Source organism: Neolamprologus brichardi, chromosome 15 (genome assembly GCF_056152115.1).
Source record: "Neolamprologus brichardi isolate AB-2024 chromosome 15, ASM5615211v1, whole genome shotgun sequence".
Lineage (NCBI taxonomy): Eukaryota > Metazoa > Chordata > Actinopteri > Cichliformes > Cichlidae > Neolamprologus > Neolamprologus brichardi.
Genome location: NC_142118.1, coordinates 11883719 through 11909490, shown reverse-complemented (window position 1 = coordinate 11909490; position 25772 = coordinate 11883719). Strand labels below are relative to the sequence as shown.

The window sequence follows — 25772 nt, the reverse complement described above, 5'->3', positions numbered from 1 at the left end:
ACCTTGTATGTGAGGAGCAGGATTTTGAATTCAATTCTGGATTTAACAGGAAGCCAATGAAGGGAAGCCAAAACAGGAGAAATATGCTCTCTCTTTCTAGTCCCTGTCAGTACTCTTGCTGCAGCATTTTGGATTAACTGAAGGCTTTTCAGTGAGTTTTTTGGACATCCTGATAATAATGAATTGCAGTAGTCCAGCCTGGAAGTAATAAATGCATGAACTAGTTTTTCAGCGTTATATATATATATATATATATATATATATATATATATATATATATATATATATATATATATATATATATATATATATATATAATTCCCCTCTTATCCCAGCGGGCAGTCTTTATCCTTGAAGCTTGGGTCCTCTGCCAGAAGCCTGGGAATTTGAGGTTCCTAGGTCTGCGCTCTTCTGGACAGAGATCTCAGACATTGTTCCTGGGATCTGCTCAAGCCACTTGCCTAGCTTGGAAATCACTGCACCTAGTGCTCCAATTACCACTGGGACCAGTGTTGCCTTACCCCCTCCACATCTGGTCCCTTCTGGGGATCCTTGGGGTTCCCCGGATGGGACTAGTCCCTTCTGGGGACTGGGCATAAGTGATTGGCATGGTGTTTGGGTTTGGCAATAATAGTGAATTTTATGACAATTAATCTGGAAAAAAATCAGACTTTTGCTTTGGACATGAAACTATAAGTAATATATTAATAATGAAATGTTTTCTTTTAGTAGGTTCATCTAAATGTTTAACAGATGCTGGATTTAGTCATCATTTAATCCAGACAGTTTAATAGTTTTTTGTGGTCACTCTGCTCAAATCACAAATGTACAAGCTCATCTGCTATTATATCTCCACTGGAGATTCTCTCATAAAATCCTACGCGGTTACTTTATCCTCCACAGGCCATCATGGAGGAAATTGCAGGGTTTGAGGATCGCTTGGCAGGCCTGAAAGAGCGAGGAGACCACCTGATGGAAGGCTGCAGTGACCGTGTGCAGAGCAGGCTGAGACAGCAGGTCCAGGCACACCAGCAAGGCACCAGAGACAGCTACTCTGCCATCTGCAGCACAGCGCAGAGAGTGAGTGAGGAGGAGGAGGAGATGGAGAGATGGAGGGAGGGAGGGAACGTGGAGGAGAAGGGAGGGAGTTGTGGGAAGCTGAGAAAGACAGATAGTCTGTCTGTCTGTGGAGCAGTGAAATGGTTAATACACATTCATGAAGTAATTCTTGGATGTCTTTTGGATGAGACGTGCATGCACAGAAACGCATGGTTTAGATATCAGTTCCGTTAATATTCCAACAGATTAGATAGCAACTTAATCCTAAATCATTCTGACACTTAAACCCATCTCTTAAGACAGCCCTTTACTGCCAGCGTAGAGGGCACAACCAATTAGGGCTGCCAAAGTGGAGCTCAACAGCAGCCGTATGCGGACAGACCCCACCGGCCAAAATCACTAACTCAATCTCGCCATATTAATCTCCGTGTATCCCCTGTCAGCTCCACTTTTTCATGCTTGAGCCAAAAATGATCACACACCACCATTCAGCGAATCTGGCGAGCCCCCATAATCCAGCCACACTCTGTCATTTTGGCATCGTCTGTTCTGTCATCATAGCTCACCTCCCAAGACACTACCTCCACCACCACTCACACATCCAATCTGGCATTGTGTGATCCAGCCACACTTTACCACTACACTGCTGGCTTCTCTACAACTGCGCCTCAAGTGTTACGATGGCTGCCAACTGTGTCCCAGCGCAGCACAGCTCTAATATCCTGCCTGCCACTTGCCACCATGCCAGCCTTCTAGCCTTTGCCAAATACATTGGGCATTTTGCCAGTAGTTGCCCCCCGTTATTCCTCTCTTTCGGGTTCTCATATTAACACTGTCAATCAGACCTTGCTGTTCCGCTCTCCCCTGGAAGGCATGGACGCCTCCACATTCAACACCTGTTAAATATAACAATGAAAAACTGCCTAATCATTTGGGTTTTAATCTGTCATTGTATTTGGCCATAGGTTTTGACTTCAAAGCATTGTAGCACTGTGTCGGCTACCAACAGTTCATTGTTTTCACTCCGTGTTCTTGCATGTGTTTATTCTGCTACTGTTGGTAAAACAGAAAACATTGAAATGGTTTGCCATGCAGAGGTGCGTCAATAAGAGCACTTATATTTAGCTTCTTCTGTATTACAGGTGTATCAGAGTCTGGATCATGAGTTACAGAGACATGTGAGTCTGCAGGACACACTGCAGCAGTGCCAGACGTGGTTGAACTCTGTGTCAGAAGAGCCAGAGCCTCCTACACATCCTTCTTTCAGCCTCGAGGAGGCTTTACAACAGGTTAGTAACCATACATACATAAAGTAAGCATACATAAAATATATCGATGCTAATTTTGTAGTGAGAGAGGATGTAGTGAGGATATAATATGCCCAACCAGTAAAATCAATAAAATTAATAAACAGCTATATATGAACAGGTGAAGCAGGAGCGGGCTCTGCAGGAGCAGGCTGGCACTTACCTCCAGCTTGTGTGCTCCACGTGTGACCTGTGTGAGCCGAGGGTGAGAGAGACCGCGGCAGCTATCCAACAGGTCAAACTGCAGGTCAGTACACTTTAAGAAGCTTTTAAGCAAAAGAGTACAAGTTTCACCATGCATGTTTATAGCTCATATATCCATCGTGAAATGACTGCACTTTATTTTTGTGTCTAGATTGAGGAGCGTATGCTGCTTTGTGAAGAGGTAGCCGACAGCTGGAGAGACATCGAGGAGCAGAAGGCAGATCTGGAGACCCAGCTAATAGAGACAGAGCAGCAGCTTCAGAACCTCACCAGGAGACCTGCAGAGCTGGAGCCTAAGATTGCACAGAACCAGCTGGACAAGGCCCAGGTTTGATTTTACTATTTTACTTTTTTGTTTTACATTTTTTTACATTTACATTTTTCAAAGAGTTTTCTTTTAGCTAAAATCATACAATTTGAGTTGCTGCTCAGAATAATCCCAGAAACCAACTCTTATCTTTCTTCCAGGAGTTCCTGCAGCAGATTAAGGAGAAACAATCTGAGGTAACACGTCTGCATGAAGCCATCGGCAGGTTGATGGACGGACAGGTCTCTCCTGCCCTGGAGGAGATAAGGAGACTGAAGAAAAGCTGGATGGACCTGGGCCAGCGGGCTGAAGAGCTGGAAGCCCTGCGGGGGGAGGACATGCAGCGAAGTGGAGAGTACCAGGAGAGTGTTGTCGCTGTAGAGGAACTTTTCCATCAAGTATCCAGGGAATGGGACTACCTTGCTAGGTATCAGACTTTTTTGTTTTTATCAAGGCTGTAATGTCATTCTCTTCATGGCATCCACTTATGTATATACAGAAATAGCTATAAATATGAATACACAACATAGTTTTATTAGTCTTTCTACCTCAATAAAGACAAAAGTTTACATTTTTATTACTATATCCCTGATGTCCCTTAACTCATGTACATATGTTACTAGGGCTGACACAGAGAGTACAAGTGAGCATCTAGAGGCACTCAGGAAGCTCGCCAGTGACCTAGAGGAGCAAAGAGAAACTCTGGAAGACTTGAGGGACCAGAGACAAGCTATCCTGCCTCGACTTAGCCTGCTAGACAAGGAGCTGGTCAAACAACAGGTGAGGACATTATTTTTTTCTATAACTGTATGTAATATGTCCAGCAATATGCTAATATGATCGCACGGTCGAAGTAATATTGACACATTTTCTGGAAATATTGTATTTCATCAGGTGGGTCATCTGGAGCAGCGCTGGGCACAGCTGGAATCTCTGATTCAGCAGAAGATCCAGGACTCTGCACAGATGCTAGAGGATCTTGCCCGAGTAGAAAATCAGCTGAGAGATGCCAGAGAGTGGGTGGAGGAGCAGCGGCCTGCCCTCACCTCTGCCCTGAAAACCAGCCCACCCCCCGATCTGGCCCAGAGTTTCCTGTTCGACCACCTGAGCGTATGTGTAGAGCTGGAGGCCCGTCAGCAGCTGCTCGGTCAGGCAGTGAAGGAAGCTCAAGCTGTGGCTTCCAGGCTGGGACTGAGTGAAAAGAGACGCCTGCAGGAGCTCGTTGAACAAGCCCAGACTGAAGTGGAGGCTCTCGGGGCTCGGGTTGCCCAAAGGAGGAAGTACCTTAGTAAGGTAACAGCTGGACTTATGATTTAGATTGAAAATAACATTTTAATTATGCCTTAAAGGGGCTAATTTTATCCTGAGCTATTAGTCTGGTGAAAGAAAAAAAACCCAAAGAAAAACCAGGTAGTCCAAGAAATAAATTCTGCTTATCCTGCCAAAGTCCATTTGTAAATAAATTGTGATGTTTCTGTCTTCCTCTCAGGCCTTCACAGAGAGGACACAGTTCCTTCAAGGCCTGGGGAGAGCATTGTCTTGGATACAGCAACAGGAGAGGAAGGCCTTGATAGATGACCACATAGCACTTCTTCCTGAGGACCTGGCAAAGCAGGTTGCTGGATGTCGAGGTGTTCAGAGCAGCTTACGAGCTTATCAGAGGGAGCTGGCATCTCTCTGGGTACAAGGCCGCGATCTGGAGAGAGATGCCACTGACAAAGAGAGAGCAGAAACGCTGGCAAGACTTGAGGAGCTACAGTCTGCTTTTGAAACTGCTCTCCAGAAGACTACCCAGCGTCTTGCAGCCTTAGAGAAAGCCTTGACCTCCAGGAAGTACTTCCAGGTTGACCTAGACAAGACTTGTCAGTGGCTGAGACAAGCAGATGACATAACATTTCCGGAAATCAATTTAAGCACTGCTGATGATAGCTCGGATTTGCAGTCACAGCTTTCCAATTATCAAAATGTCCTAGAACAAGCTTCCGAGTATGAGAACCTCCTTCTTATTGTCCAAAGAATAGGTCAGGAGATCCTCCCTACTCTGAATGAGATCGACCATTGCTACCTGGATGAGCGGCTCAATGCCCTGCCACAGCAGTACAATGCCATCCTAGCTCTAGCCAAAGAGAAGAAAGACAGGGTCCAACAGATTATCCTAGAACGGAAAGAGTTCTGCACTTTCTTTGATATTACTCGTAATGCACTGGAGGAGCTTCAGGAGCAGTTTGACAATCTGGAGAAGCAGACTATCAGTATTGAAGAGGAGGAAGTTGTTAGTTTAGTTAATGAATACAGAAATATAAATGAAAGTTTAGTCCATATTAGCCCTGCTGTTAGAGAACTGCACGGGAAAAATGAGGGTTTCCTCAGTAAAGGTCAGCACTACAGAGCTGAGGAGACACAGCAGCTTGTGAGTCTCCACAACACACTGAAAAGGAGAATTGATCAGAAGATCAAACACTTACATGATTGCTTGGAAATACTATCAAAACACAAAGTAGTTTTTTCCAAGTTAGACTCAGAGTTACAGTCTGCTAAAGAGGAGCTGGTGAAATTGAAATCAGACAAAGAAGTAAGTGCCATAGATAAAATCTCAAGTCTTTATTTACTGCTGGAAAATCTGGATGGAGTGAACTCTCAGGCTGAAGAATGCAACCAACAGATGGAAAACCTTTGTCTTACGACTGATGCTGCTGCCTTTCAGGAAACTAGTCTGCAGCTCCAGTCGCTGCAGTATTTACGATGTGACGCTAAGCGTTTCGTTGAAGAAAGCGAAACGACAGTCGCAAAAAATGAAGACTTCACAAGAGCAGTTGAGAAAGTGTTCGAGTGGTTGAGGACGGTTAAAGACAAAATGAATGATCCTTTGACCTTTTCAGAGGTCAAAATTGAGAGGATACACGAGGAAGTGCGGAAACTGAAAATCAAGGAGGAAGAAGTGAAAAGTAGACTGAGGGTTGTTGATGTCTTGGGTGCACGAGAAAAGCAAAAGTACAAAAGCAGGAAAGCAACCGTTCCTTCCCATGTAGAAGAGAAACTACAGGAGCTGGGAAGGCTGGGAGTGGAAGTCCAACAACGAATTTGTGCAAAACAAGTATGTAATTATGTTTGTTGATTGCTTTAATTCACCTTATAGCTATTTCCTGATAGTATTGTGACATTGCATTAAATGTAATTGATATACATCTGGAAATGACTGTCTCAGTCATTGTCCATAGTATTCCTGAGCCATCATTCATGGTTTTAAATTCTAAATGTTACTTTCAGTCTCATGTCCTCCCTCACTGTTAATATTAATCAACTTGGGGAGGTTAAAACATTTGAAATATATCCTTAGCATCTTCTTAGCATACTTAGCTATAAAAAGACTACTGGTAAGTTTAAAAACAGGACATTTTTACACATTAACAGCAAAAATGTGGTTTAATGTTTAAACAGTGCATTTCTCTATCAACTCATTTACATAGATAAAATCTTGTAGGAGGCCAGAAAAAGAAGAAGTTAATTAAATCACCTTTTGCATATTCTAGCTGGCTGTGGATCAAGCGCTTTCCTTGGTCCAGAGGCACCACTTATCTCTGCAGTCCATGCAGAAATGGCTAGACTCCGCTGCGGCTTTGCTTCAGAGGGCCACCACAGGGGTGGAGCTCGAAAACCAAGCAGACTGTGCACAGGATCTGGAAGAAATTTTAGCTAAGGAAAAAAACTTCAAAGCTGGTTTACAGGAGTTCGGGACTTTGGATCCCTTGCTGGTGGATTTTCTGGAGGCAGGAGTGATGAGTGGGCTCAGAGAAAAAGTAAACACAATGCAGCTAAGAAGCACCGAAGTCAAACAGCAAGTGGATACTTACAGAGAAGTGTTGGAGAGGTGTGTGCTATATCAAGTATACATATACAGTTTGTATTTATTCCATATACCTAAAATGATGTTGTGCAGTTTCTTTATTATGTCACCCATCATTGATGTTCAATCTGAATGTTTCTTAGATGTGCAGCTCTGTGGAGCTCCTTCCAACGTGAGAAAGAGACCGTGGTTGAGCAAATGAATGATTCAGAGGGCAGGATGGCCATGTTCACTACAGCTAAAGCTGTAAGCGCCCACCAAGCAGAAGACAAGTGTCAAAGATACAAGGTGGGTCACTGTGTCAGAGAAAAAGATTCTGTATTAGAAATTACAGAAATTATCTAGCCTTTCCCAGGGGTCCTAGTTTTGCATGATATGTTTGAGGAGAACATATTTATTAAACAGCTTTGTGTCGTATCTCTTATAACCTTTTGGTTCTAGTCGCTGGTGGCGCATGTTGACCTGCTGGAAATGCCTCTGAATGCTTTGAAAGAAAGAGCAGCAGAGCTGGAGCAGTTAATCTCTGAATCCAGCAAAGCTATCACCAGTCACGTTGTATCGTCACTATGGCAACGGTGGACCCGTCTCCGCAGTGTGGCCCGAGCCCAGGAGAGGGCACTGGAGGACACTGCTAGAGAGTGGAGGAACTTCAATGAGAAAGTAAGAGACAGTTTACCAGTGGGTTTTTGTGCATGTTATTGGTGTGGTGGTCCTCACGTATTGGCCTGCTTTCTGGGGAATAAAAGGCAGGTCCCCACATTGTAAGTCGCTGAAGTAAACCTTTAGGGAAAAGGTTTACTTTAAGGTCCCAAATCATGAAAATGTGTTTTTATTAGCTTGAAGATGTAAAAAGTATAAATTTCCTTGTCACCGGAATTTTTCTAGCACTCTCCACAACTAGACCGCCTTCTAGTTTTATAAACCACTGAAAACTGGATGATCAATCATCATAGACATATAGCTAAAAAATGCAACACATCCTACTCTCTGACTGCTCGGTTTCTTTTAGGTGAACGTGAAACTCCTAGTTAAGCACGCAACTCAGACTCTTTTTAAGTGTGGCTGTATCAGAACCTTGTGCACAGTCGATTTATTAGCTTTAGTGGATGATAGTTTGTACTTTGCCAGGTTGGTGAAGCAGACAGGAATAGCAAGGAAACTAACTGGATCATATAAAAATATTATTTTCAGAGTAGGCTGTGTTTATTTTATTACTTCTTTGTTTTACTTGATATATGACGGCCTTTGCTAAGAGAAGACTTGTTTTATTCTGCTGTCAAAGTCACCAGACTCCATTGATAAAAACACTCGTTTTACTTTGCCGACCACAGAAGAGGCTGATCTGCCTCAGCTTCATTAGTTAGGTTATTTCTGTTATTGTGTGGCTTTTATGTTGAATCACCAGAGTCCCACCCTGACGGTCCGGAAAATTGTAGAGAATATGGGACATTTTAGGTTTGGATAAAGGTTCAGGTAAGACAAGCATTAGCTATGGCTAAAGCAAAAGTCAGACCCGAGTACGTCACAAGTCTTCAGTCTGTCCCTGTCCCTGTGTGTTCTCTATAATCAACCCTTCACTGGCGTCCAGTTAAGTCCCTGTTTATTTTAAGAATGCTGTGGTCCACCCACTTTTTCACTTTTTGTTTTGATGTTTTAGTGTTTTGTTTTATTTATAAAGGTGCTTTGTAAATAAAATATGACTTTACTTACTAACCTTACTTCTGCAAAAATGCGTCTGCAAATTCGGGTCAAACACAGTAACCGCTGAACACCAATTGGTGTGCAGTGATGTAACTCCAGGCTTTAGGCCAGTTGTTTCCTTCTGCCAAAACACTGTGTCATGGAGTGTTTTCCCGCCTTTTGACCTAATTTGTGTTTGAACACTCTGTTTCCCATAAATACCCACAAGACACTCTTCCTAAAAAAGGAAATGAAGTCATATTGTAAGTAACTGTCACTTCCTCATATGTGGCACATTCCTGCTGTCCACTGTTTTTCTGTGGCCCCTTTGTTCAACTGGGCATGATGTCATCCTCTTTGTCCACTGATTCCTTTGACTATCACAAAGTCTTGTCGCACATAAAGTAGACTGGCAGCAATCACAAGTGACGACAGACAAAAATGTTAGTAATTATGTCTCCCAGCCCCTTTATTAAACCCACAAGTTCTACATGAAGCTGAATGAGGAGAATAATTCTGTAAATAAACATCTGTCCCTCAGATGGAGAAGGTACGATCGGTGTCCAAAGACCTCCACGGTCGTGTTCCAGACAGCACGGTTGAGAAAGCAGCCACCAGGGCGGCGCTTCAGAGTCTCCTGGAGTACCACGACTCCTTCAGTCTGGAAGTGGAGAGGGAGCAGTCCATACTGGCTCTGCTGGGGCAACAAAGTTGCAGTCTCAGGGGAGAGGATGACAAGGTGGAAGTGATGGAGAAAAGCACTGAGAACGGACACAAGGAGACGCTGTGCTCACAGGAGATCCAGAGCATGCAGGAGCAGTATGACAGGTGAGATGACTGCTGCTTGGGCTGCTGACAACCACTTTATAATCATAATAATTATTGCTATAATTGTTCAACTTAGGTAGGTGGATATTTAAGTTGTTTTACAGCCTCCTAGTACAAGGATAATGGGGCTACTTTTGAGTTTATCTTCATTTTTAAAAAGAGTTTCTGCTTTTTACCACTTAAATTTGTTCATAGTAAATGTATTAAATATCCCATTCAGACCGAAATGTGTTTGTTTATTTTGATCTTTTTCTTCCTTGTCTTGTCAGCCTTGTGTTGCAGGTGCGGGCTAGCAGGGCTCAGGTGCATCAGGAGTTGAGGGAGAGAGAGGAGGTTGAGAAAGAGCTAGGCTTAGTCAAAGGCTGGATCCAAGACACCCGGGGTTTATTGTTGAGTCCCACTGCAGACCTGGATTCACTGCTGCAAGAACTAGAGGTAAAGGACTTACTAGTCTCACACATAAAGTAAACATAGTCTGACTTTAGTGGTGTTTTTTTTTGCTTGTTTAGACACAAATACAATGTATTAACATAATTAACAGATGTGATTATATTTGAATCTGTGAGTGTGAGAGTAAAGCTATGGATTTACTTGTTTATCTATGTTCCTACCCTCACCTGTGGCAGCAAGCTGTTAGTAGTTATCAAAACAATGAGATAGTACATGGAAGTGGTAAAAATGAATGTCCTCTGAAGGGTCTCTGGGCTCTTCCTTAGAGATAGAGTAAGAACAATGGTCATTTGGGAGGGGCTCACAGTAGAGTCGCTACTCTCCCAATTGAAAGGAGCCTGTTGAGGTGGTTCAGACATCTGATTAGGATTCCTCCTGGGCATATCCTACTAGAAGGAGGCCTCAAGGCAGACCCATGACACGTTAGAAAGGTTATACCTCTCGGCTGGCTTGAGGATGCCTTGGTGTCCTGCGGGGGAGCTGGAAGAGCTTAGTCTGCTACCTTGTGACCAAGAGCCAGATAAGTGGTGACAAATAGATAGATAGAAAGATTAATGGAAAAATGATAAAAAAGGGATTTGTAGTCATTCATGTAATAATTACAAATTTAAAAAAAACACCCAAACAATTTCTAAAGTGAAATCACCAGTAATGAAATGTTGCTATTGGTGGATCACTGCTTTGTCTCCATGCAGTTAGTTTAACTCCCTGACAAAGATTTATACACTTAAATGAGTTAGTTAAGTTAAACAAGACCAAGCTATAAAGGGAGTTTAATTGTTGATTAATTGTTGATCATTCAGCTTGATTATAACCATGTATATTTCATCAAGTGCAGCTTTTCGTATGTTACATTCATGTCATTTACTTTGCCTTGTAGACGGCACACGGTGAGGTGATCAGCAGACGTCAGAGTGTGGAGCGGATGACAGAGCTGCAGCAATCAAAGTACCAGGACCTCCAAGCTGGCCTGCCCTCTGAACTCAGCATGCAGCTAGCTGAGGTGGCGCTGGCTCTCGGATCTGCTGAGGATCAGGTAAGCTCATTTTACTTATTGTATTATTTGACTCTAATAATGATGCATGTATGAATATTATCAATGCAATATGACACTGATTTGTTTAACATTCATTTAGTCTTGTCAAGAGGTTTATGTTAGTATTTGACCTATGTTTTTTTAACTGTGTATTTCTAAGGTATTATGTGGTCTAATTGTTAAGGCTGTATTACACAATCACAAAAGTTCTGTGTTGGATGTTGTCTGCAAAGCTTTCTTTACACATATTCTATCTGTAACTTCTCTGCCACTAACAAAAAGCCAAAAAGGGATGTTAAACAAACATTGTGTGTGTTTCTGATATCCACTTCAGGTGCAGGCAAGGGAAAGGGAGGTGCAGCAGACCAGAGATGTGAAAGAGGACTTCAGCTCCCGACTGCAGGACATCGAGGCAAAGCTGAAGACCATTGCTCTAAAATTGGAAGACAAGGGTGCCGACCTGGAGGAGGCCAAAGAAGACACCAAAGTAATCAAACAGACAGATTGACTAATTAGCAAGCAATTAACCCCTGTTAAATCGGCTATTCATTTTGCAGATGTTGAGGTTAATGAGTGAATTGAGTTCTGGCTTCAACAGTGACCCACTTTTGAGAGGAGTATTCCAGATGGGAGTTTGAGCCCCTTGCCTCCTGTTCTTCTTCTTGTCTCCCCAGCATGTTTCTTCCCTCGCTCATTTGTAGAAAAAAACCTTTGGAGTTAAAATTCATTTAAAGGAGCAGTTTGAGCACATCCCACATGCCTCTGGTTTAGTAATTAATCACTGCTCCTCGCCAGGAAAGCCATAAAACCACAACTTGTCATTCATACGCTTTTAAAGCTGTGGGTCACAATTAAGTAGTTACTGCTTTTAGGATGAGAGTGTTACTTGAAATGTATCCTGACTGTGTTCAAAATAAACTCTAAATCTAGTTTTACCTCGCTCATGAACTCCCTTTCTTTAATCTCTGGCCTCCATACACCTCCTTTCTCCTCTGTTTTTTTCACCCCCTCCTCTCCTCCCCTCTCCAGGCTCTTTCTGAGGAGTGTGAATCCTGCGGTTGCTCTCTGGCAGAGTTGGGAGTGGCTGTGCAGGAGTTTGGGGAGCAGAACCCTCTCCTGTGTAAGCAGCTGGGTGATGCTGTAGCCAAACTGACAGAGGTGCAGCACCACACCTCGCAGCAGGTCCAGGATAGAGCCAACAGACTGAAGAAGGTGGGGGGGGGGGACAGTCAGTTCAGTGTGCCATCCAGATGATTTGTTTCATATAATTCTCTTAAATATTATTATATTAAATGTAGTTTTTGTTTTTTTTGTAGTTTTATTTGCTCTGACTTTGTGGTCTTCTGTTGAGCAGGCAGAAAGACAGGTGGAGGAATATCAGGGCATGAAGGCATTCATTTTGAGCTGGACAAAGAAAGCTGAGGCTCTGGTCACCGGTAATATCATTTGGAGCTCTGCGTCCCAGCTGCAGGATCAAATTCGAGCACACCAGGTGAGCTTTAATGGCGCTGCCAGCAGGGATTGTAAATAACTATAAGTTGTCCTAAAGCTGCTGTTGTGTAAGATGAATGGGTTCTATTAAATTCCATGTTTATTCTTCCTCCAAAATATTAACCCTGGAGCTGTGGATACCCCACAAAGTTGAAGCTAATTAGATGCAGTTTTTAAAATTCCAGTGAAACGTCATGCTCTACACTATGTCGGCCGGCCTTAATTAGTATAACTGCACACCCGAGAAGACTCCTCTCCTTGACTTATAATTTGCGTTCATTTGGTGGCAGGCCTTACTGCGTGAGTGTCGAGGTCTCCATGGTGACTTGGAGGCCATGGGGGAGAGGGAGGTGCAGCTGGCGGATGTGTTGCAGACAGAGAGGTGGAGCCAGCGGGTGAAACACCTCAGCAGACGCACAGAAGAGCTGCAGCAAACTGCCAAGACTCGCCTCCAGAGTCTGCAGGATGCAGCTAAGGTACATGACACTTTTAAGAAAGCATTGCAGGAGTTATGCAGTACCCCCCCTGCCTCAGTCTTCCAGTGATCACATCATCTCCATTGCTGCCAAAAAAACTGTGGCTATTCCCATTTTATAATTCCACACACTCTGTTGCATAAGAGCATGTGCACATCCTTTCAAATTGAGTCAATTATAATTTAGCCACAACTCAACAGTGCCCCCTTATGGTCATTCACGACAGATTACTCCATCATAATGGAAGGCACTGTTTCATTTAGCGTGTGCAGCAGTAATCTGTTACGCTAATCTGATTGCCATGCAGCTGCTTCCCAGACGACAGTCTGTTGCTGATTGTTGCTAATAACACTGTGCATTGGAAATGTGTTTACAACTCCTCTTGTGAGTTAGATTTTTTTTTCTGGGTCTAGATTGCAGAGCACGAGTTTAATTTGTAGCGACTTGTAATTTAGTTTCTTTCCAATGATGCACATTAAGGTCAGTTAGAATTTGCAAATGAATACATTTTAAAGCGAGAGGCACCACTATCTTCATCCTTCAAACTGCACTGAGGGAAAAAAAACATTTGCAGCATTAGATATCCACAAAGGAGCTTTGATACTTTTAAAAATCTGTTTTCATGTGGGTTTGATTACTGCTGTGTACAGAAGCTACATTCTATCTTGTATCTTTGCCCACATATACTTTGCCTTGATTATGTCTGTATCTCTCCTCAGGACATGTTGCGTCTGGAAGCGGAGGTCAAGAGCCTCCATGCTGCTGTAGATCAGATACAGGCCACACTTGCTTCCCCTGAACTTAACAAGCTCAGTCTCAGAGAGCAGTTGACACAGAGACAGGTAAACACAAACATAATACTGGCAAACAGCTTGTGTCCAGTCAGTCTGCAGATGTAATTTAAATTAGCGTGCATTGATATACATCTAGCATTTCTATCTCCCGTCTTATTATCAACCTCTTTGCTTTTCAATAAGCGTCTGCTGGTGGAAATGGAGGGCTTTAAGCAGCAAGTAGCTGCTGTTCAGCAGTGTCAGAGCGCCCTCCGGCTGCCAGAGGAGGTAGTGGCCAGTCTGCCTATCTGCCGCACAGCTCAGACTCTGCAGCAAGAAGCCAGCCAACTGCAACACACCACAATCCAGCAGTGCAACATCCTGCAGGTAAAAGGCAGCCCGAGTATTATGAAGGCTGTTGATGAGCTGTTAGATATAAAGTCATAGTGACAGAGACAAGAAACAGTACATTATCAGCCCTTGTGATAAGAATCCTACTTTTTGTTAGTATTTTATCGCTTAAAAGTAGCACTGAAATTTCAGCTGATGAGAAGAGTTATTGCTTTGAAGAGTGGATGCTCTGAAACCTGCTCTGTAGTGTTTCAACAAGCCTTCTCAGGAATGTCTGTGTTTTCTTTAAGCCCCCATCAGAAGCCAACTGTAGTGAAGATTAGCCCTGAGGAAGAAGCAAGTGACTTTCAGCCAATAAATCAGTCAATCCATTTGAACCAAATACATCATGTTTAACAAGAACTGAAACAGTTTATCTACCATGTGGGCACATTGTTCTGGCTCAAGGTCAAATTTGTGACAGGCTGTCTAAAACATTTTGATACACAGACCTGATTAGGTCATCTACTAATCGGAAGGTTGGTTCTTCAGTCCCTGGCTGATCCAGTCCAAATATCCATAGGAAAGATACTAAGCCCAAGTTGCTAGATAGATAGAAAGCACATAACTAGAAAAAGCATAGAAAAAAGTGCATGTGTGAATGAGGCAAGTTGTATAAAGTGATTTGAGTGCACAGATAGAGTAGAAAAATGCTATATGAGAACCAGTCCATTTACCATTTACATTCACATCTATCTTTGTAATCGCAATATTCTAATCGTGGTGATTTAGCTCTCACACACCTGCATAATTTCAATATCATCAAATGAAAAATACAGATTATTCTATAAGTCTAAGATAAGTCTAAGATAAGTCTAATAAGAGCTTATCAACAATATAATGAGCATGCTCAGTACCAGTTACTGCGTATGGATATGAGAGTCAACGTAAAAGTTTAGAACTTGACTCCCTGTGTGGAGTGGAAAGGGAAAATATAATTTCCCTCAGGGATCTATATTGTAAATACAGTTTCATTCATCTCATTTTACCTTAACGCCCTGACAGGAGGCCGTGGTGCAGTATGAGCAGTATGAACAGGAAGTGAAGAACCTCCAGAGATTAATTGAAGAAGCTCATCGGATCATTCAGGACCGGCCCGTTTCCACTAATAATATACAGGAACTTCAGGCTCAGATACACCACCACGAGGTATGAGGGTCTCCTTACTTTCTGTCATTTATCTGTTCGGTTTATTAGAACAGCAGTATGTAGGTGATAAACATGTTAACCCCCAAATCATCAACATTATCAATAAAATGCTGCTTTATGATTGTCTTATCCAAGGTTGTCAAAAATAAGGCCAGAATTGGCCCTGCAAAGATTCCCATCCGAATGGCTTTGGAAAATGTAAAGTAGAATAGAAATTTTGGCTTTTTAATATTTATATATTTCTCAGGAATTGTGTGGTTAAACTTCTGTACAATGGTTTCACTGGCCCTCCCTGCAAGATTTGCTCCTAGAACAACATTTTAGTCTTCTGCCGTAAACCAAATTGAGTGTGACTCTTAAAAAATTAGTTGATGCCTCAGACATTCAGACATTTCCATTGAGGTCAGTATTTTTAACATCAAAGAGTTAAGTGAAAGAAACAGAGAACTTGAGTCATTATGTTTCCTGCCCTATGTTTCAATGCACAGAGGTAAAAAGCAGAAGTTGTGGCACCAGTGAATGTATCATATATCTTAAATTAGCCTTAGGCAAGCCTGACTAAAATGACTCAAACTATAATTCTATAATTTCATTGCATCATTCAGCATAAGCAAAAGCTGCTTCTATAGAGCCATGAAATTGTTGAGTAAATCTAGTGTGAGAACACAAATGTCAAAGTGGTTAGGCTGGACATGAATTGTTCTTTAATCTTCCAGCTCTTCAGTACAAATGCTTGTCTTTCTTATTACACCTGTTTGAGAATGGTACACAGGTGTGTAGTCCAATTCACAGCATGCACATGTGCTTCCTTCTGTACGCTCCACCCAGGCAATTCCCTCAGCTAAACCAAACAGACAGGCCAGGCAGTCAATAATGCTCACATAAACACCTACAGTCAATTTAGACCAATCCTAACATGCATGTTTTTGGACTGTGGGAGTTAGCCAGAGTACCCAGCACAGGATGCAAGTCAGTCTGCACATTCAAACCCAAAACCTCCTTGCTGTGAGCCATCAAGGGACCCTGGTTAAAAATAAATGGTCAATTAATACCCCTTTCCATCATTCCCCCTAAATCCCAATTTAAAAACATCTGATTTAATCTCCCTTTTAACATGATCAAAGCATGCATTTTCCCAAACAGCAATCCAGAGAAAATGTTGTGTGGTGCTTTTACAAGCCCAACTCACGCACATTCCTAGTTTTATCTGATGGTGCATGTAAATATAATCTGCATAGACAAATGCCAGAGTTAGATGGTTTTCACCTGAGCGATTTGAGCCTCTGCTGCAGTTTCACTTTGCTGAGTATGTTAGATCTCCCATGCCGAGAAGGAGATTGTGAAGGGGGAGTGCAGATGCAAAGACCTGCAGAGAAACAGATCGTGTCTTCCCACAGGCAACATTTTTTCTTTTATTACGTTTTAATTTCTGCTGCACGGTTCAGGCAGATTTATATCTTACTCCAATGTTTGACTGCCTGGAAAATATTAACCCAGGTGTTGCAGATATTTGCAGATATTTTCTCACCCCTGTAATCACTTTTGTCGCTGCAGAGCGGCCTGGCATGCCAGCATTTTTATGTCTAAGTTAGATCTCTAAGCTCAGCGGAGAGTTGCAACTCCACTGGCCCCTTTAGTCACATGACCTGATTATCAGTGCAATGACCATCTGTGGGACAGAGGGTGAAAAGAGGGGTGGAGGAGGAACGGCAGAGATGGGCTGGCCTGCTGGCACATTAGCGTAGTTGTAATTTGACACCGTTTCTGTCACTCTTCCTCCAGACGCCCTCCCTCTCTCCTTCAGCTCCCTTTTGTTAGAAGTAATCTGCCCAAGGGATTGGCTGAGAACGACAGTAGCAGGCAAGGGAGGGGGAGGGTGCAGCGCGGTGAGATCACTTCCTGTTTTTCCTTGCCATTTGTGTATGTGTAGCAGAGGGAGTGTCTGAGGGATTTTGAAGTATTTCTGCTATGGTCTCTGCTTCAACCAAACATCCTGTCTTAGCTTCAGCGCTGATCTGAGTCACCCGCCTCTGTGCTGCTCCGATTGGCTCAGAGATACAGAGGAGAGAGAGAGTGAGAAAGATAGAGAGGAAAAAAGGAGAGTGAGGCGGTGCTATTCTCTTTCTACTCTTACACCAAAGACAGCCAAAGAGAATGCGTCTGCTCCGCTTACTCCTCTCAGACCGGCACCACATTCAAGGCTGAACCAACTCAGCCACCCACTTTCACAGGATCATATTTAAACAGGAACTATTGATCTTGTGGTGTGGACTCAGCCACACTCTCCTGATCCTGGGGGTGGTGTTTTCTGTTTGCTTGGAATGTTTTGACAGGAGTTAGCCCAGAAGATCCGTGGCTACCAGGAGCAGATCGCCTCGCTCCACTCCAAGTGCAAGATGCTGACGGTGAAGGCCAAACACGCCACTATGCTGCTGACGGTCAGCGAGGTGGAGGGCTTTTCAGATGGCATGGACGAACTGAGTGACGAGGAGCTTCCCAGCGCTGTGACAGACACCACCACAGCTGACGCCAAGCAGCTTCCAGCACACCCCTCTGTAGTCATGGTGAGTGGGAAAACCTTTGGTTTTTTAGGGGGGATATACAGTCATAGACCTGCAGACATTACAAGGATGTGTGTGCATGTGTGCATAAGTTGTAGCATCTCTCCCTTTCTGCACATACCACTGACTGCCAAAGTGACTCCAAGGATCCCAGTGGGGCCTTTAAGGTTTCTATGTGCTTCATTTAACAAAACTCCAGTTAGGTTAGTTACCCTTGACTTATACCACATTAATGCATGTCTGATAATATCACTTAAGATTAGATTTTTTAGATCTGCAAACCTTTTCTTCTCCACTATTAAGGTCACGGTAACAGTTATGACTGTGCAGTTCATTTACAAGATAATAATGAGCCACACAGAAGTAGCTGAACAGCAGGCCCTCCCTCACGTGCAGCTGTTTAGGCCTACGTAACAGCTGGATAAGGATACAGTGCTACGCAACATGTTTTAAACTAGTGGCATGAATATTTTTAGTCACCAATTATGTTTTAATTCAAAGTTCAAGTTCAAAGGTTGTTGGGGCGGGTGTAAAACCTTGCCTTTTAAAACAGCACCACTTCTCGCTGGTACACTTGCACCCAGGTGAGTTGTTCCCTTATGAAGATGTTTCCACACCTGCTCTGTGGATTTAGGCTCTTTCTTTGTGTAATCCTGGAGTAACTCTGTGATGTTGAGCTCAGGGCCCTGTGAGTGCAGTGCCATCTGTTGCTGACTCCTTCTTCTTCTAGGTGAAAATAGTTCTTTATAAATCCGGCCGTGTGTGGGAAGTTTTTGTACGCTACAGCAAAGAAATAGTACTGTAAAAGGTTACTCAAACTTAAACTTAATGTTAGCCTGAGCCTGTCTGTCACCCTCATCTTAATCATTTATTTTTCATACAGTTAGCACAAGTAACCACCCCACTTCCTTTCAGTTTGTTTCTGAATCAGGTTTTTGAGCCTTCCCGGTGTACTACTGTTGTTTGTGGTGTGTTTCGTCTCAGCAGGCCAGGAAACAGGATATTACTCTGTGTGTGTGTTTGTGTGTGTGTGTAAACGTTGTCATTTTCCGTGTATGGTAACTGTCACGCATGGATTACTGATATTTTTAAAATTGCACGTTGTCATTGTTACAGCAGTGGTTTTACCAAGCGAACCTCACAATGTAAAACCACACAGTTTCCCACACATACTGGTGTGCTAATGCTCTTAGTTGCCTTGCATTGCATCATAAAGCCCGCGAAACAGTCCTCCGAAGGTCCTGAGTCAGTAGACTAAGGTCCGCATCGCATTGCCAAAAAGCAGCCCAGTAGGGTTTGGCTCACATTTCAGCTCTGCCTCTCTGCTGAAGCATGCAGGCACACTGACAACAGTGCTACTTCTAGGACAGCTGCTGCTGCTGTATTCACCAGTCCCTGTCTCTGTTAGCTATCTCATGCTATAGTCATGCTTTGTTCGAGTCTGAGCCTTGATACTGCTGGATTTTTCAATCAGAGACTTTATTCTTACTGTCTGAAGGACTACTTTAACCCTTTTCCTGTTGTATATGTGTGTACTAACTCTACAGCATGTATGGGTTTATGTGTGATGTGAGCAATCACTGTCTGTGTACTTTGTGTGTGTGTGTGATTTCTCAGCTTCCTGGTGAGAGCCATTCCTTTATCCTAATGTATCCTGTAAAGAATCCAAGCAACTACTTCACTGCCAGTGGAATCTAATGTTTGTCCATTTGCTCACACAGCAAAGACTTTTACCTCTGCAATGCTCTTTAATGTTGTGTTACGGCAGAAGAATTTCAGTGAGGCATATCAGTGTTATTAATGTGAGCTAATGGGTCTCCTTTCTGTGTTATTTGATTACTCACTATGTAATTAATCAAGCAGTATGTGTTGCCACTTCAATCTGGCTAACCTGCACTTCCCCATTAATTTTTATGCTTTTTCTTCTTCTTCTCCCTCCTCATTTTTCCCTCTCTGTCTCCTCTCCCCTTTGATCTGGTTGTTTTCTTTTTGGCTCCCCCTCCTTTTTTCTTTCACCTGCTTCTTTTGATGTGTGCGTTTCATTTCTTTGCGGCGTGTATGTGTGGTCAGATGACAGCCGGCCGCTGCCACACACTCCTCTCCCCCGTGACAGAGGAGTCAGGGGAGGAGGGTACCAACAGCGAGGTCTCCTCTCCCCCTGCCTGCCGCTCCCCCTCACCGGGGGCTAACGCTGAAGCTGCTCTTAACCAGGTATTGCAAATCCCACCCTGGAAAACTCCAAACTGACCAGTATTACCTGATGGTCTCAACTTCCCTACTGCCACTTTGTGTTTTGCACCTTTAAACGTTCAGTCATCACCATCATTGCTAGAAGATAACACTTTAATCTTTAAAGCTTCAAATGTTGCAAAATGCAAAAGCTAAAAAATATTGAATATGTGGCAAAATTTTGACGTAAGGTAAATACATCCCCTTCTCTTCACCATCACCACCATAACAAACCAACTTACCACCCTACAGTGACCACCCCACCATCATCACTGTTAACACAGTATGTTTGAGAGAGCCGGAGATTTGCTGCGCTTATTTTACCTGCTTATCCTTTTTTTTTTAAATCGGCCTCCTGTTTGCATATTTACTTTGCTGATGGAAGTTTTGTTTGCCATTCCCATTTTTGTACACACAACTGAGGTGTCATCAAGTAGCTTTTTGTGCTGTCTGTGGCTGCGAATGATGTAGAAGTGAAACAGAAACACTCGTTGTGCTGGGAGAAACAGCAAAGGTCAAATTTTTTATTTTAGCTGTAAAATCTAAAATGCTGTTTTAGTGGCCTGTTATGTACCTCTACACTTAAATACTGAAAGAAAAAACAGGTTCAAAGAGAGCTGGGAAATATGTGGGAATTTAAACTAACTGTTGCTGTGGGGGAAATGCAGCAGCAGATCTAAGTTAATCTGCCTTAGGATTGCCCCATGCCCACTGTGTGGCAGGATATGATTATGGGGGCAGCCTAATTTTAAAATTAAAGAGAACTACTATTACTGTTAACTCATGACATATTGACTTCAGTTATATAATAGAATAAAAACAACCATGATCAGTGTGTTTCATACTGGGTCGAAAGCCAAAGGGTATAAATGTGTTTTAAGATGAGTTTTGAAAATGGACAATGTAGGTGACTGTTTAACATGTAAAGTCAATTTATGAGAATACATAGAACACATAAGAGACATATTTCATACAACAAATGTAATTATTTGAAATTCATCTTTTGCTATGTATAACGCACATAAATTCTTCTGCGTTTCTGCTAGAAAGGTGTTAATGTTGAACTAATATATGACATAAACTAAATGCTTATTTCTCGTTGTGAGAGAGTAACATGAGAAAGGAGGGATTTTATTCTGTTCTCCCAGCAAGAACAGAAAGTAACGTCAGCTGTATCAGCAAGAGACACCCGACTCAAGGTCAACCAGTTTCATTTGCAATGTTGAATTGCATTTTAGTAGGTAAAGTGGGATCAAGTTATAACATTTAGCTGCCTCTTTATAAGCACGTCTGGGAAAAAAACATTTTAAAAGTACGTTTTTGTAAAACTTTCAGATTCTTAGGCCAAGTGTGCCGCTAGGCTTTTTATAGACTTTATGCTGTAAATGTAAGCCCAAAGGTTTCCCAAAGAACTATTCCCATCAATAGTGTACATCACTCTGACACACTAATGAAGCCCACTTACTTTTTCCTCGTTTCACAGGGTCGAGGTACACTAAGCCGAGTACCTCTGCAGGAACTGTACGACCCATCTATGGAAAGCAGTACTGCTAACTTGGACGACCTGCAGAGATCCTGGGAAACGCTAAAGAATGTGGTATGTCACATCTTCACTTTAATTCAACACATTTATTTATTTTTATTATTTGTGTTACTGTTAGACAAACACAATGACAAACTCAGGATTAGTTTGTCTCCTAGCATACTGAGCAAGACGCGAGTGGTCCCAAATTCCGGCCTGAAGCTTTAGTGACCTCAGACCGACACTGCCATGTCTGTCAGCTTGACTTTGTCATCATATTTTCAGATCAGTGAGAAACAGAAGAGCTTATATGAGGCTCTGGAGCGGCAGCAACACTATCAGGAGTCCCTCCAATCTATTTCCACCAAGATGGAGTCCATCGAGGGGGCGCTGAATGAGGGCTTAGAGCCCAACAAGACTCCAGAGAGCCAGATGGCTGCACACCAGGTGAGAGCTGAGTGGGGGGTGGTATTAGGGGAAATGTGCTCATGTGTGTTCTAAAGGGATAAAGGAACATAATGTAGTGCAGATAAAGAGTGTAAAAGTAGTAGTGTAATACATGAAGTGTAATCTGTAAGGCTCATGGGAGACATCCTCACAAAGATGGTATAGGCCAGCGAGCTCTTGGGAAACAGAGTACGACTCGGGGGTTTAATATTGCACGGGGCCAGGCAATGGTTGGACAGACTGCATGGCACTGTTCTTCGTTGCTATGCCAACATCACGGCTTTAAGAGAAACAGTTTGCTTTTGCAACACTACTGTCAAGAGGTTTCTGCACACCCTCTTTCACTGCTGGCACACCATCTTCTATTCAGCCTCTTCTTCTCATCCTTAATTAATTCCCATTGGCTCTTTTTTTTCTTGTATATTCTCATTTCAATCCTCACACACGTCTTATTGCCGTTTATTCAGGCTTTGATGGATGAGATCCTGATGCTGCAGGATGAGATTGGTGAGCTACAGATGTGCTTCTCTGAGGAGCTGGCAGAGAGTGATGGGGATGCTGGGGAACAGCTGGCCCTGCAGTCTACTCTCACTGTACTGGGAGAAAGGATGGCCACCATTCGAATGAAGGCTTCGGGGAAACGGCAGCTGCTGGAGGTGATTTACCAAGTCCTCATACTTTTTCTAGTTTATCATGTGCTTGTATATGTTATGTCTGCTCCTTATCTTTATAATTCTGGTGAGCTCACCTGAGAATTTAAGATATGCGTCGCATTGACCTCTACAGGAGAAACTAAGTGAACAACTGGAGGAGCAGCGACAGGAGCAGGCGCTGCAGCGATACCACAGCGAGGCAGAGGAACTCGACAATTGGCTGCTCAGCACTCGTGCCACTCTCAGCTCTGCCCTTCAGCCCCAACATGAAGACATGGACATGGAGGAGCAGCTCATTGACTGTCAGGTGAGAAGCCAAATCTGCTCTAAACAAACAAAACCGGGGATGATGGCTTGTATGCTGCTGTGTTTTTATCAAAGGCTGAAGTATCTGGCTGCTTCACTGTCCTAGAAATGGTACTTTTTCTTGGACTCTCTGATCTTCATGCTTGCATTCACTTTCATTTCTATAGAAAAAAAAAAGCATTGTTTTTGTGTTTTTGGAGTCTTTTTATGGCAAATTGATTCAATTGGGGAAGGTGCTAACAAACCATAACTGCGCTTGAGCTTAATTAATTATATATATGTATATTTTTACAATATTATCATATGTTTATAATTAACATCATATGAGCATTTGAATTTTACGGTACCACTGTGCTTAAATAATTTAAAACTAAAATCTTAGTGTCCATTATTATTAAAGGTATACATATATATAAGTGATATATTTGTACTTAGAGTTTAAAAATAAATATCTCAAACATTTCATCCAATATTTCCTCCATCCTGTTGCCCTGGAGATCTTCTAGCTTTGCAGTCTTTTAGTTTAAATTTATAATTCATGGTTCTTTCTTATTTGTCACCATTAGATACTCGGTCCTACTTGATTTGCCCCCTGGGAATTTTCTGTATGTCAGGCTCATGATTTAATTTTTGTGGGGAGGGGAGTTATTATGTTAAAAATACTGTCACATCTAACTCCCTGCTGTGTCAAACTCAATATTTTCTTGTGGGGATTTACGGCAGAGCCTAGATGCTAAAATATTCATGTTGCACATATTCTACATTCATATTACATGTGAGCTGTGAGATGTTTACATATTTGCCTTGTGATGCTCCATAATAGGCTTCTTAGAAGTTATAATACTAGCTCTGTCCCCCAGGCAGAGAGTCAGTGTTTTAAAGAGTGTGTCTGTAGCAGCTGGGAGACAGTAAGCTGATTAAACTGTAGTTCACATATGCTTTGTGTGGTCTGCACATATAAAGGTCTGGACCATGCTGAGCTTCATGTCCAGATTAAATAATGATAAAAAATTGGGTCTTAAAATTTCAGTTTTCTGGTTAATCGTCTTTTAAATGTGGTATGATATGCAGAGACCTTAGGAAAGTATTTTGTTGAACTTACTTAACCCACTCTGCACACCACAATGTAAGCAGCTTAAAAACTACTCACATATAATATGTCTTCAGTCTGTTCTCAATCGAATGCTTTCCTAACTTTAAACTTTGAGCTTTAATTGCGTCATCATAGCCGTTTCTATTATGTTGTTTACTCGGTCTGTTCATCAAAAGAAAAAAACTGCAAAACTTTGTAACTGGTGTTTGAGAATTTTAATTAAAATGCACTATGGAGGTTTTTGCTGAAGTGGAGATAAACCAGTTTCTTTGCCTACCTCCTGAATGACAGAGTGACGCTACAAACTAAGGGATAAGAGGTGCACTGTATTGTTGTGGAAAATTCTCTGCACATGATCACCTCCCATCTCTACCGAGGGCCCTTCTTTCCCTGTGTGAAAGAAGAGAATACAAGCTTAGAGAATACAAACTACCGCCTCTCTTCACTTCATTACAATTGTTGGCCTTTTCAAGCTCTCTCTGGACTTTTAGTCTAAAAGGGAAGACTCTTTAAAACTGTTTCTATTAAGAAACTAATCTGGGAGCTGAGGAGAGCAGCTTAAACCTATGAGAAATGCTAATGCTTGATCAACTGTAATCCTGTTTTTTTAATAGAATATGCTGTATGAGATCGAACAGAAGGTGTCGTACCTATCAGAGCTATCCGTCCATAGCGAGAGCTTGTTGTTGGAGGGCCGGGCTGAAACCAAAGGCGAGGCGGAGCAGCTCACACTGAAACTGCGCTCCCTCAAAGACAGCCTGCTAGAGCTGCAGCAGATGCTGCAGGACAAACAAGTTGACATACAGGTGAGATCAGCAGTCATATGTTATTTCTTTACTGTCTCAACATTCATGGCTGCATCAACCCTCCACACCCCAGTGTATTTTCACTTCCTAGCTTTCCTTCCTCCATGCTTCTTTGTCTTTTCTTTTGCTCTGCTGCATTATGTTGAATTGGCCTGCGACGTCAATGCTAGCATTGTGCAAAAAGTACTAAAGGCTAATTCATGCTCTTTCATAAAAGTCCACTGTTTTCCACTGTGAAACAGCAACAGCTGTGTGTCTCACAATGGCGCTTAGACAAAAGGATGCTGACTCATCAGATGTAAACACTAAATGTATTCGATCCGGTGCGTTTCTGAGGACACAACATGAAAGTTCCACTTTGCATTTTCGCTCCTGGTCTCCTTTAACATGCCCTTTTGGTTGTTCACATTAATCCTCAGATATTTAATCACTGTATAATAAATCAGAAGGCTAATGAAGCTTTCTAGGTACATGCATGCAGCAATCGCTGATGAATAAATATTAGTTCATCTTTACCATTCTCAAAATAATTTAATGATAAATATCATAGATATATGTTAGGCTATTAGGCATATTTATTTCTGCTTACTAAAAATTGGCTTAAAAATTGGCAGCTGTTAAATGCTCTTATTCCAAAATTACATCTTATACCTAATGTCCATCTTTGTCCCAGGGTTCACTGCAAGAGCAGGAGGACAGTGAGCCAGATTCGTCTCTGTCCCAGAGTCCTAACGTTCAGGACTGGCTCTCTCAGGCCCGGTCAACACGCACGCAGCAGCAACACGACAACCTGCGTCGACAGAAGGTAAGAGGAAGCTCTTTTATACTCTAATATATATTTGAAAGACCTAAGCTGACTGTCTCATATGCAATTTGTAATTATTACTTCCCTTTTATTAAATGCACTGCAAAAAGAAAGTGCATATTTCATATAGATAAAATCGAACACAAGTGTAATATATTCTGTAGGAGCTTCAGGAGCACGTCGCTGAACAGAGGAAGCTGCTCAAGTCTGTAGCCAGCGTTGGAGAGGAGTTACTTGGCCAACAAACCACACCCAATGGGGACAGGTATTTTATCAAAGATCTTGAAAAAAAATTTACGTCCTTAAAACATTTAAAAATTGTGAGTACTTTGTTTTTTCCAGTCGGGATTTTGACC

The 25772-nt window shown here is 42.5% G+C and overlaps 1 protein-coding gene across 2 annotated transcripts in view; it reads left to right on the top strand.

Moving 5' to 3' along the window:
* Window positions 1-25772, top strand: part of syne1a (spectrin repeat containing, nuclear envelope 1a) — a 126902-nt gene that overhangs the window by 75156 nt on the left and 25974 nt on the right. Inside the window, exons 71-100 of one of the 2 annotated variants that reach the window (XM_087852137.1) lie at window positions 904-1080; window positions 2202-2348; window positions 2488-2613; window positions 2722-2898; window positions 3039-3304; window positions 3501-3657; window positions 3772-4170; window positions 4367-5971; window positions 6408-6745; window positions 6865-7009; window positions 7163-7381; window positions 8943-9229; window positions 9499-9664; window positions 10560-10715; window positions 11050-11202; window positions 11745-11927; window positions 12070-12207; window positions 12497-12682; window positions 13402-13524; window positions 13660-13842; window positions 14851-14994; window positions 17328-17558; window positions 19626-19766; window positions 21268-21381; window positions 21592-21753; window positions 22221-22409; window positions 22540-22713; window positions 24420-24611; window positions 25285-25416; window positions 25581-25681. In XM_087852137.1, coding sequence (XP_087708263.1) covers window positions 904-1080; window positions 2202-2348; window positions 2488-2613; window positions 2722-2898; window positions 3039-3304; window positions 3501-3657; window positions 3772-4170; window positions 4367-5971; window positions 6408-6745; window positions 6865-7009; window positions 7163-7381; window positions 8943-9229; window positions 9499-9664; window positions 10560-10715; window positions 11050-11202; window positions 11745-11927; window positions 12070-12207; window positions 12497-12682; window positions 13402-13524; window positions 13660-13842; window positions 14851-14994; window positions 17328-17558; window positions 19626-19766; window positions 21268-21381; window positions 21592-21753; window positions 22221-22409; window positions 22540-22713; window positions 24420-24611; window positions 25285-25416; window positions 25581-25681 — 6911 coding nt within the window. The remainder of the gene's footprint in view (window positions 1-903; window positions 1081-2201; window positions 2349-2487; window positions 2614-2721; window positions 2899-3038; window positions 3305-3500; window positions 3658-3771; window positions 4171-4366; window positions 5972-6407; window positions 6746-6864; window positions 7010-7162; window positions 7382-8942; window positions 9230-9498; window positions 9665-10559; window positions 10716-11049; window positions 11203-11744; window positions 11928-12069; window positions 12208-12496; window positions 12683-13401; window positions 13525-13659; window positions 13843-14850; window positions 14995-17327; window positions 17559-19625; window positions 19767-21267; window positions 21382-21591; window positions 21754-22220; window positions 22410-22539; window positions 22714-24419; window positions 24612-25284; window positions 25417-25580; window positions 25682-25772) is intronic. The other variant, XM_087852136.1, reaches the window with a different exon arrangement.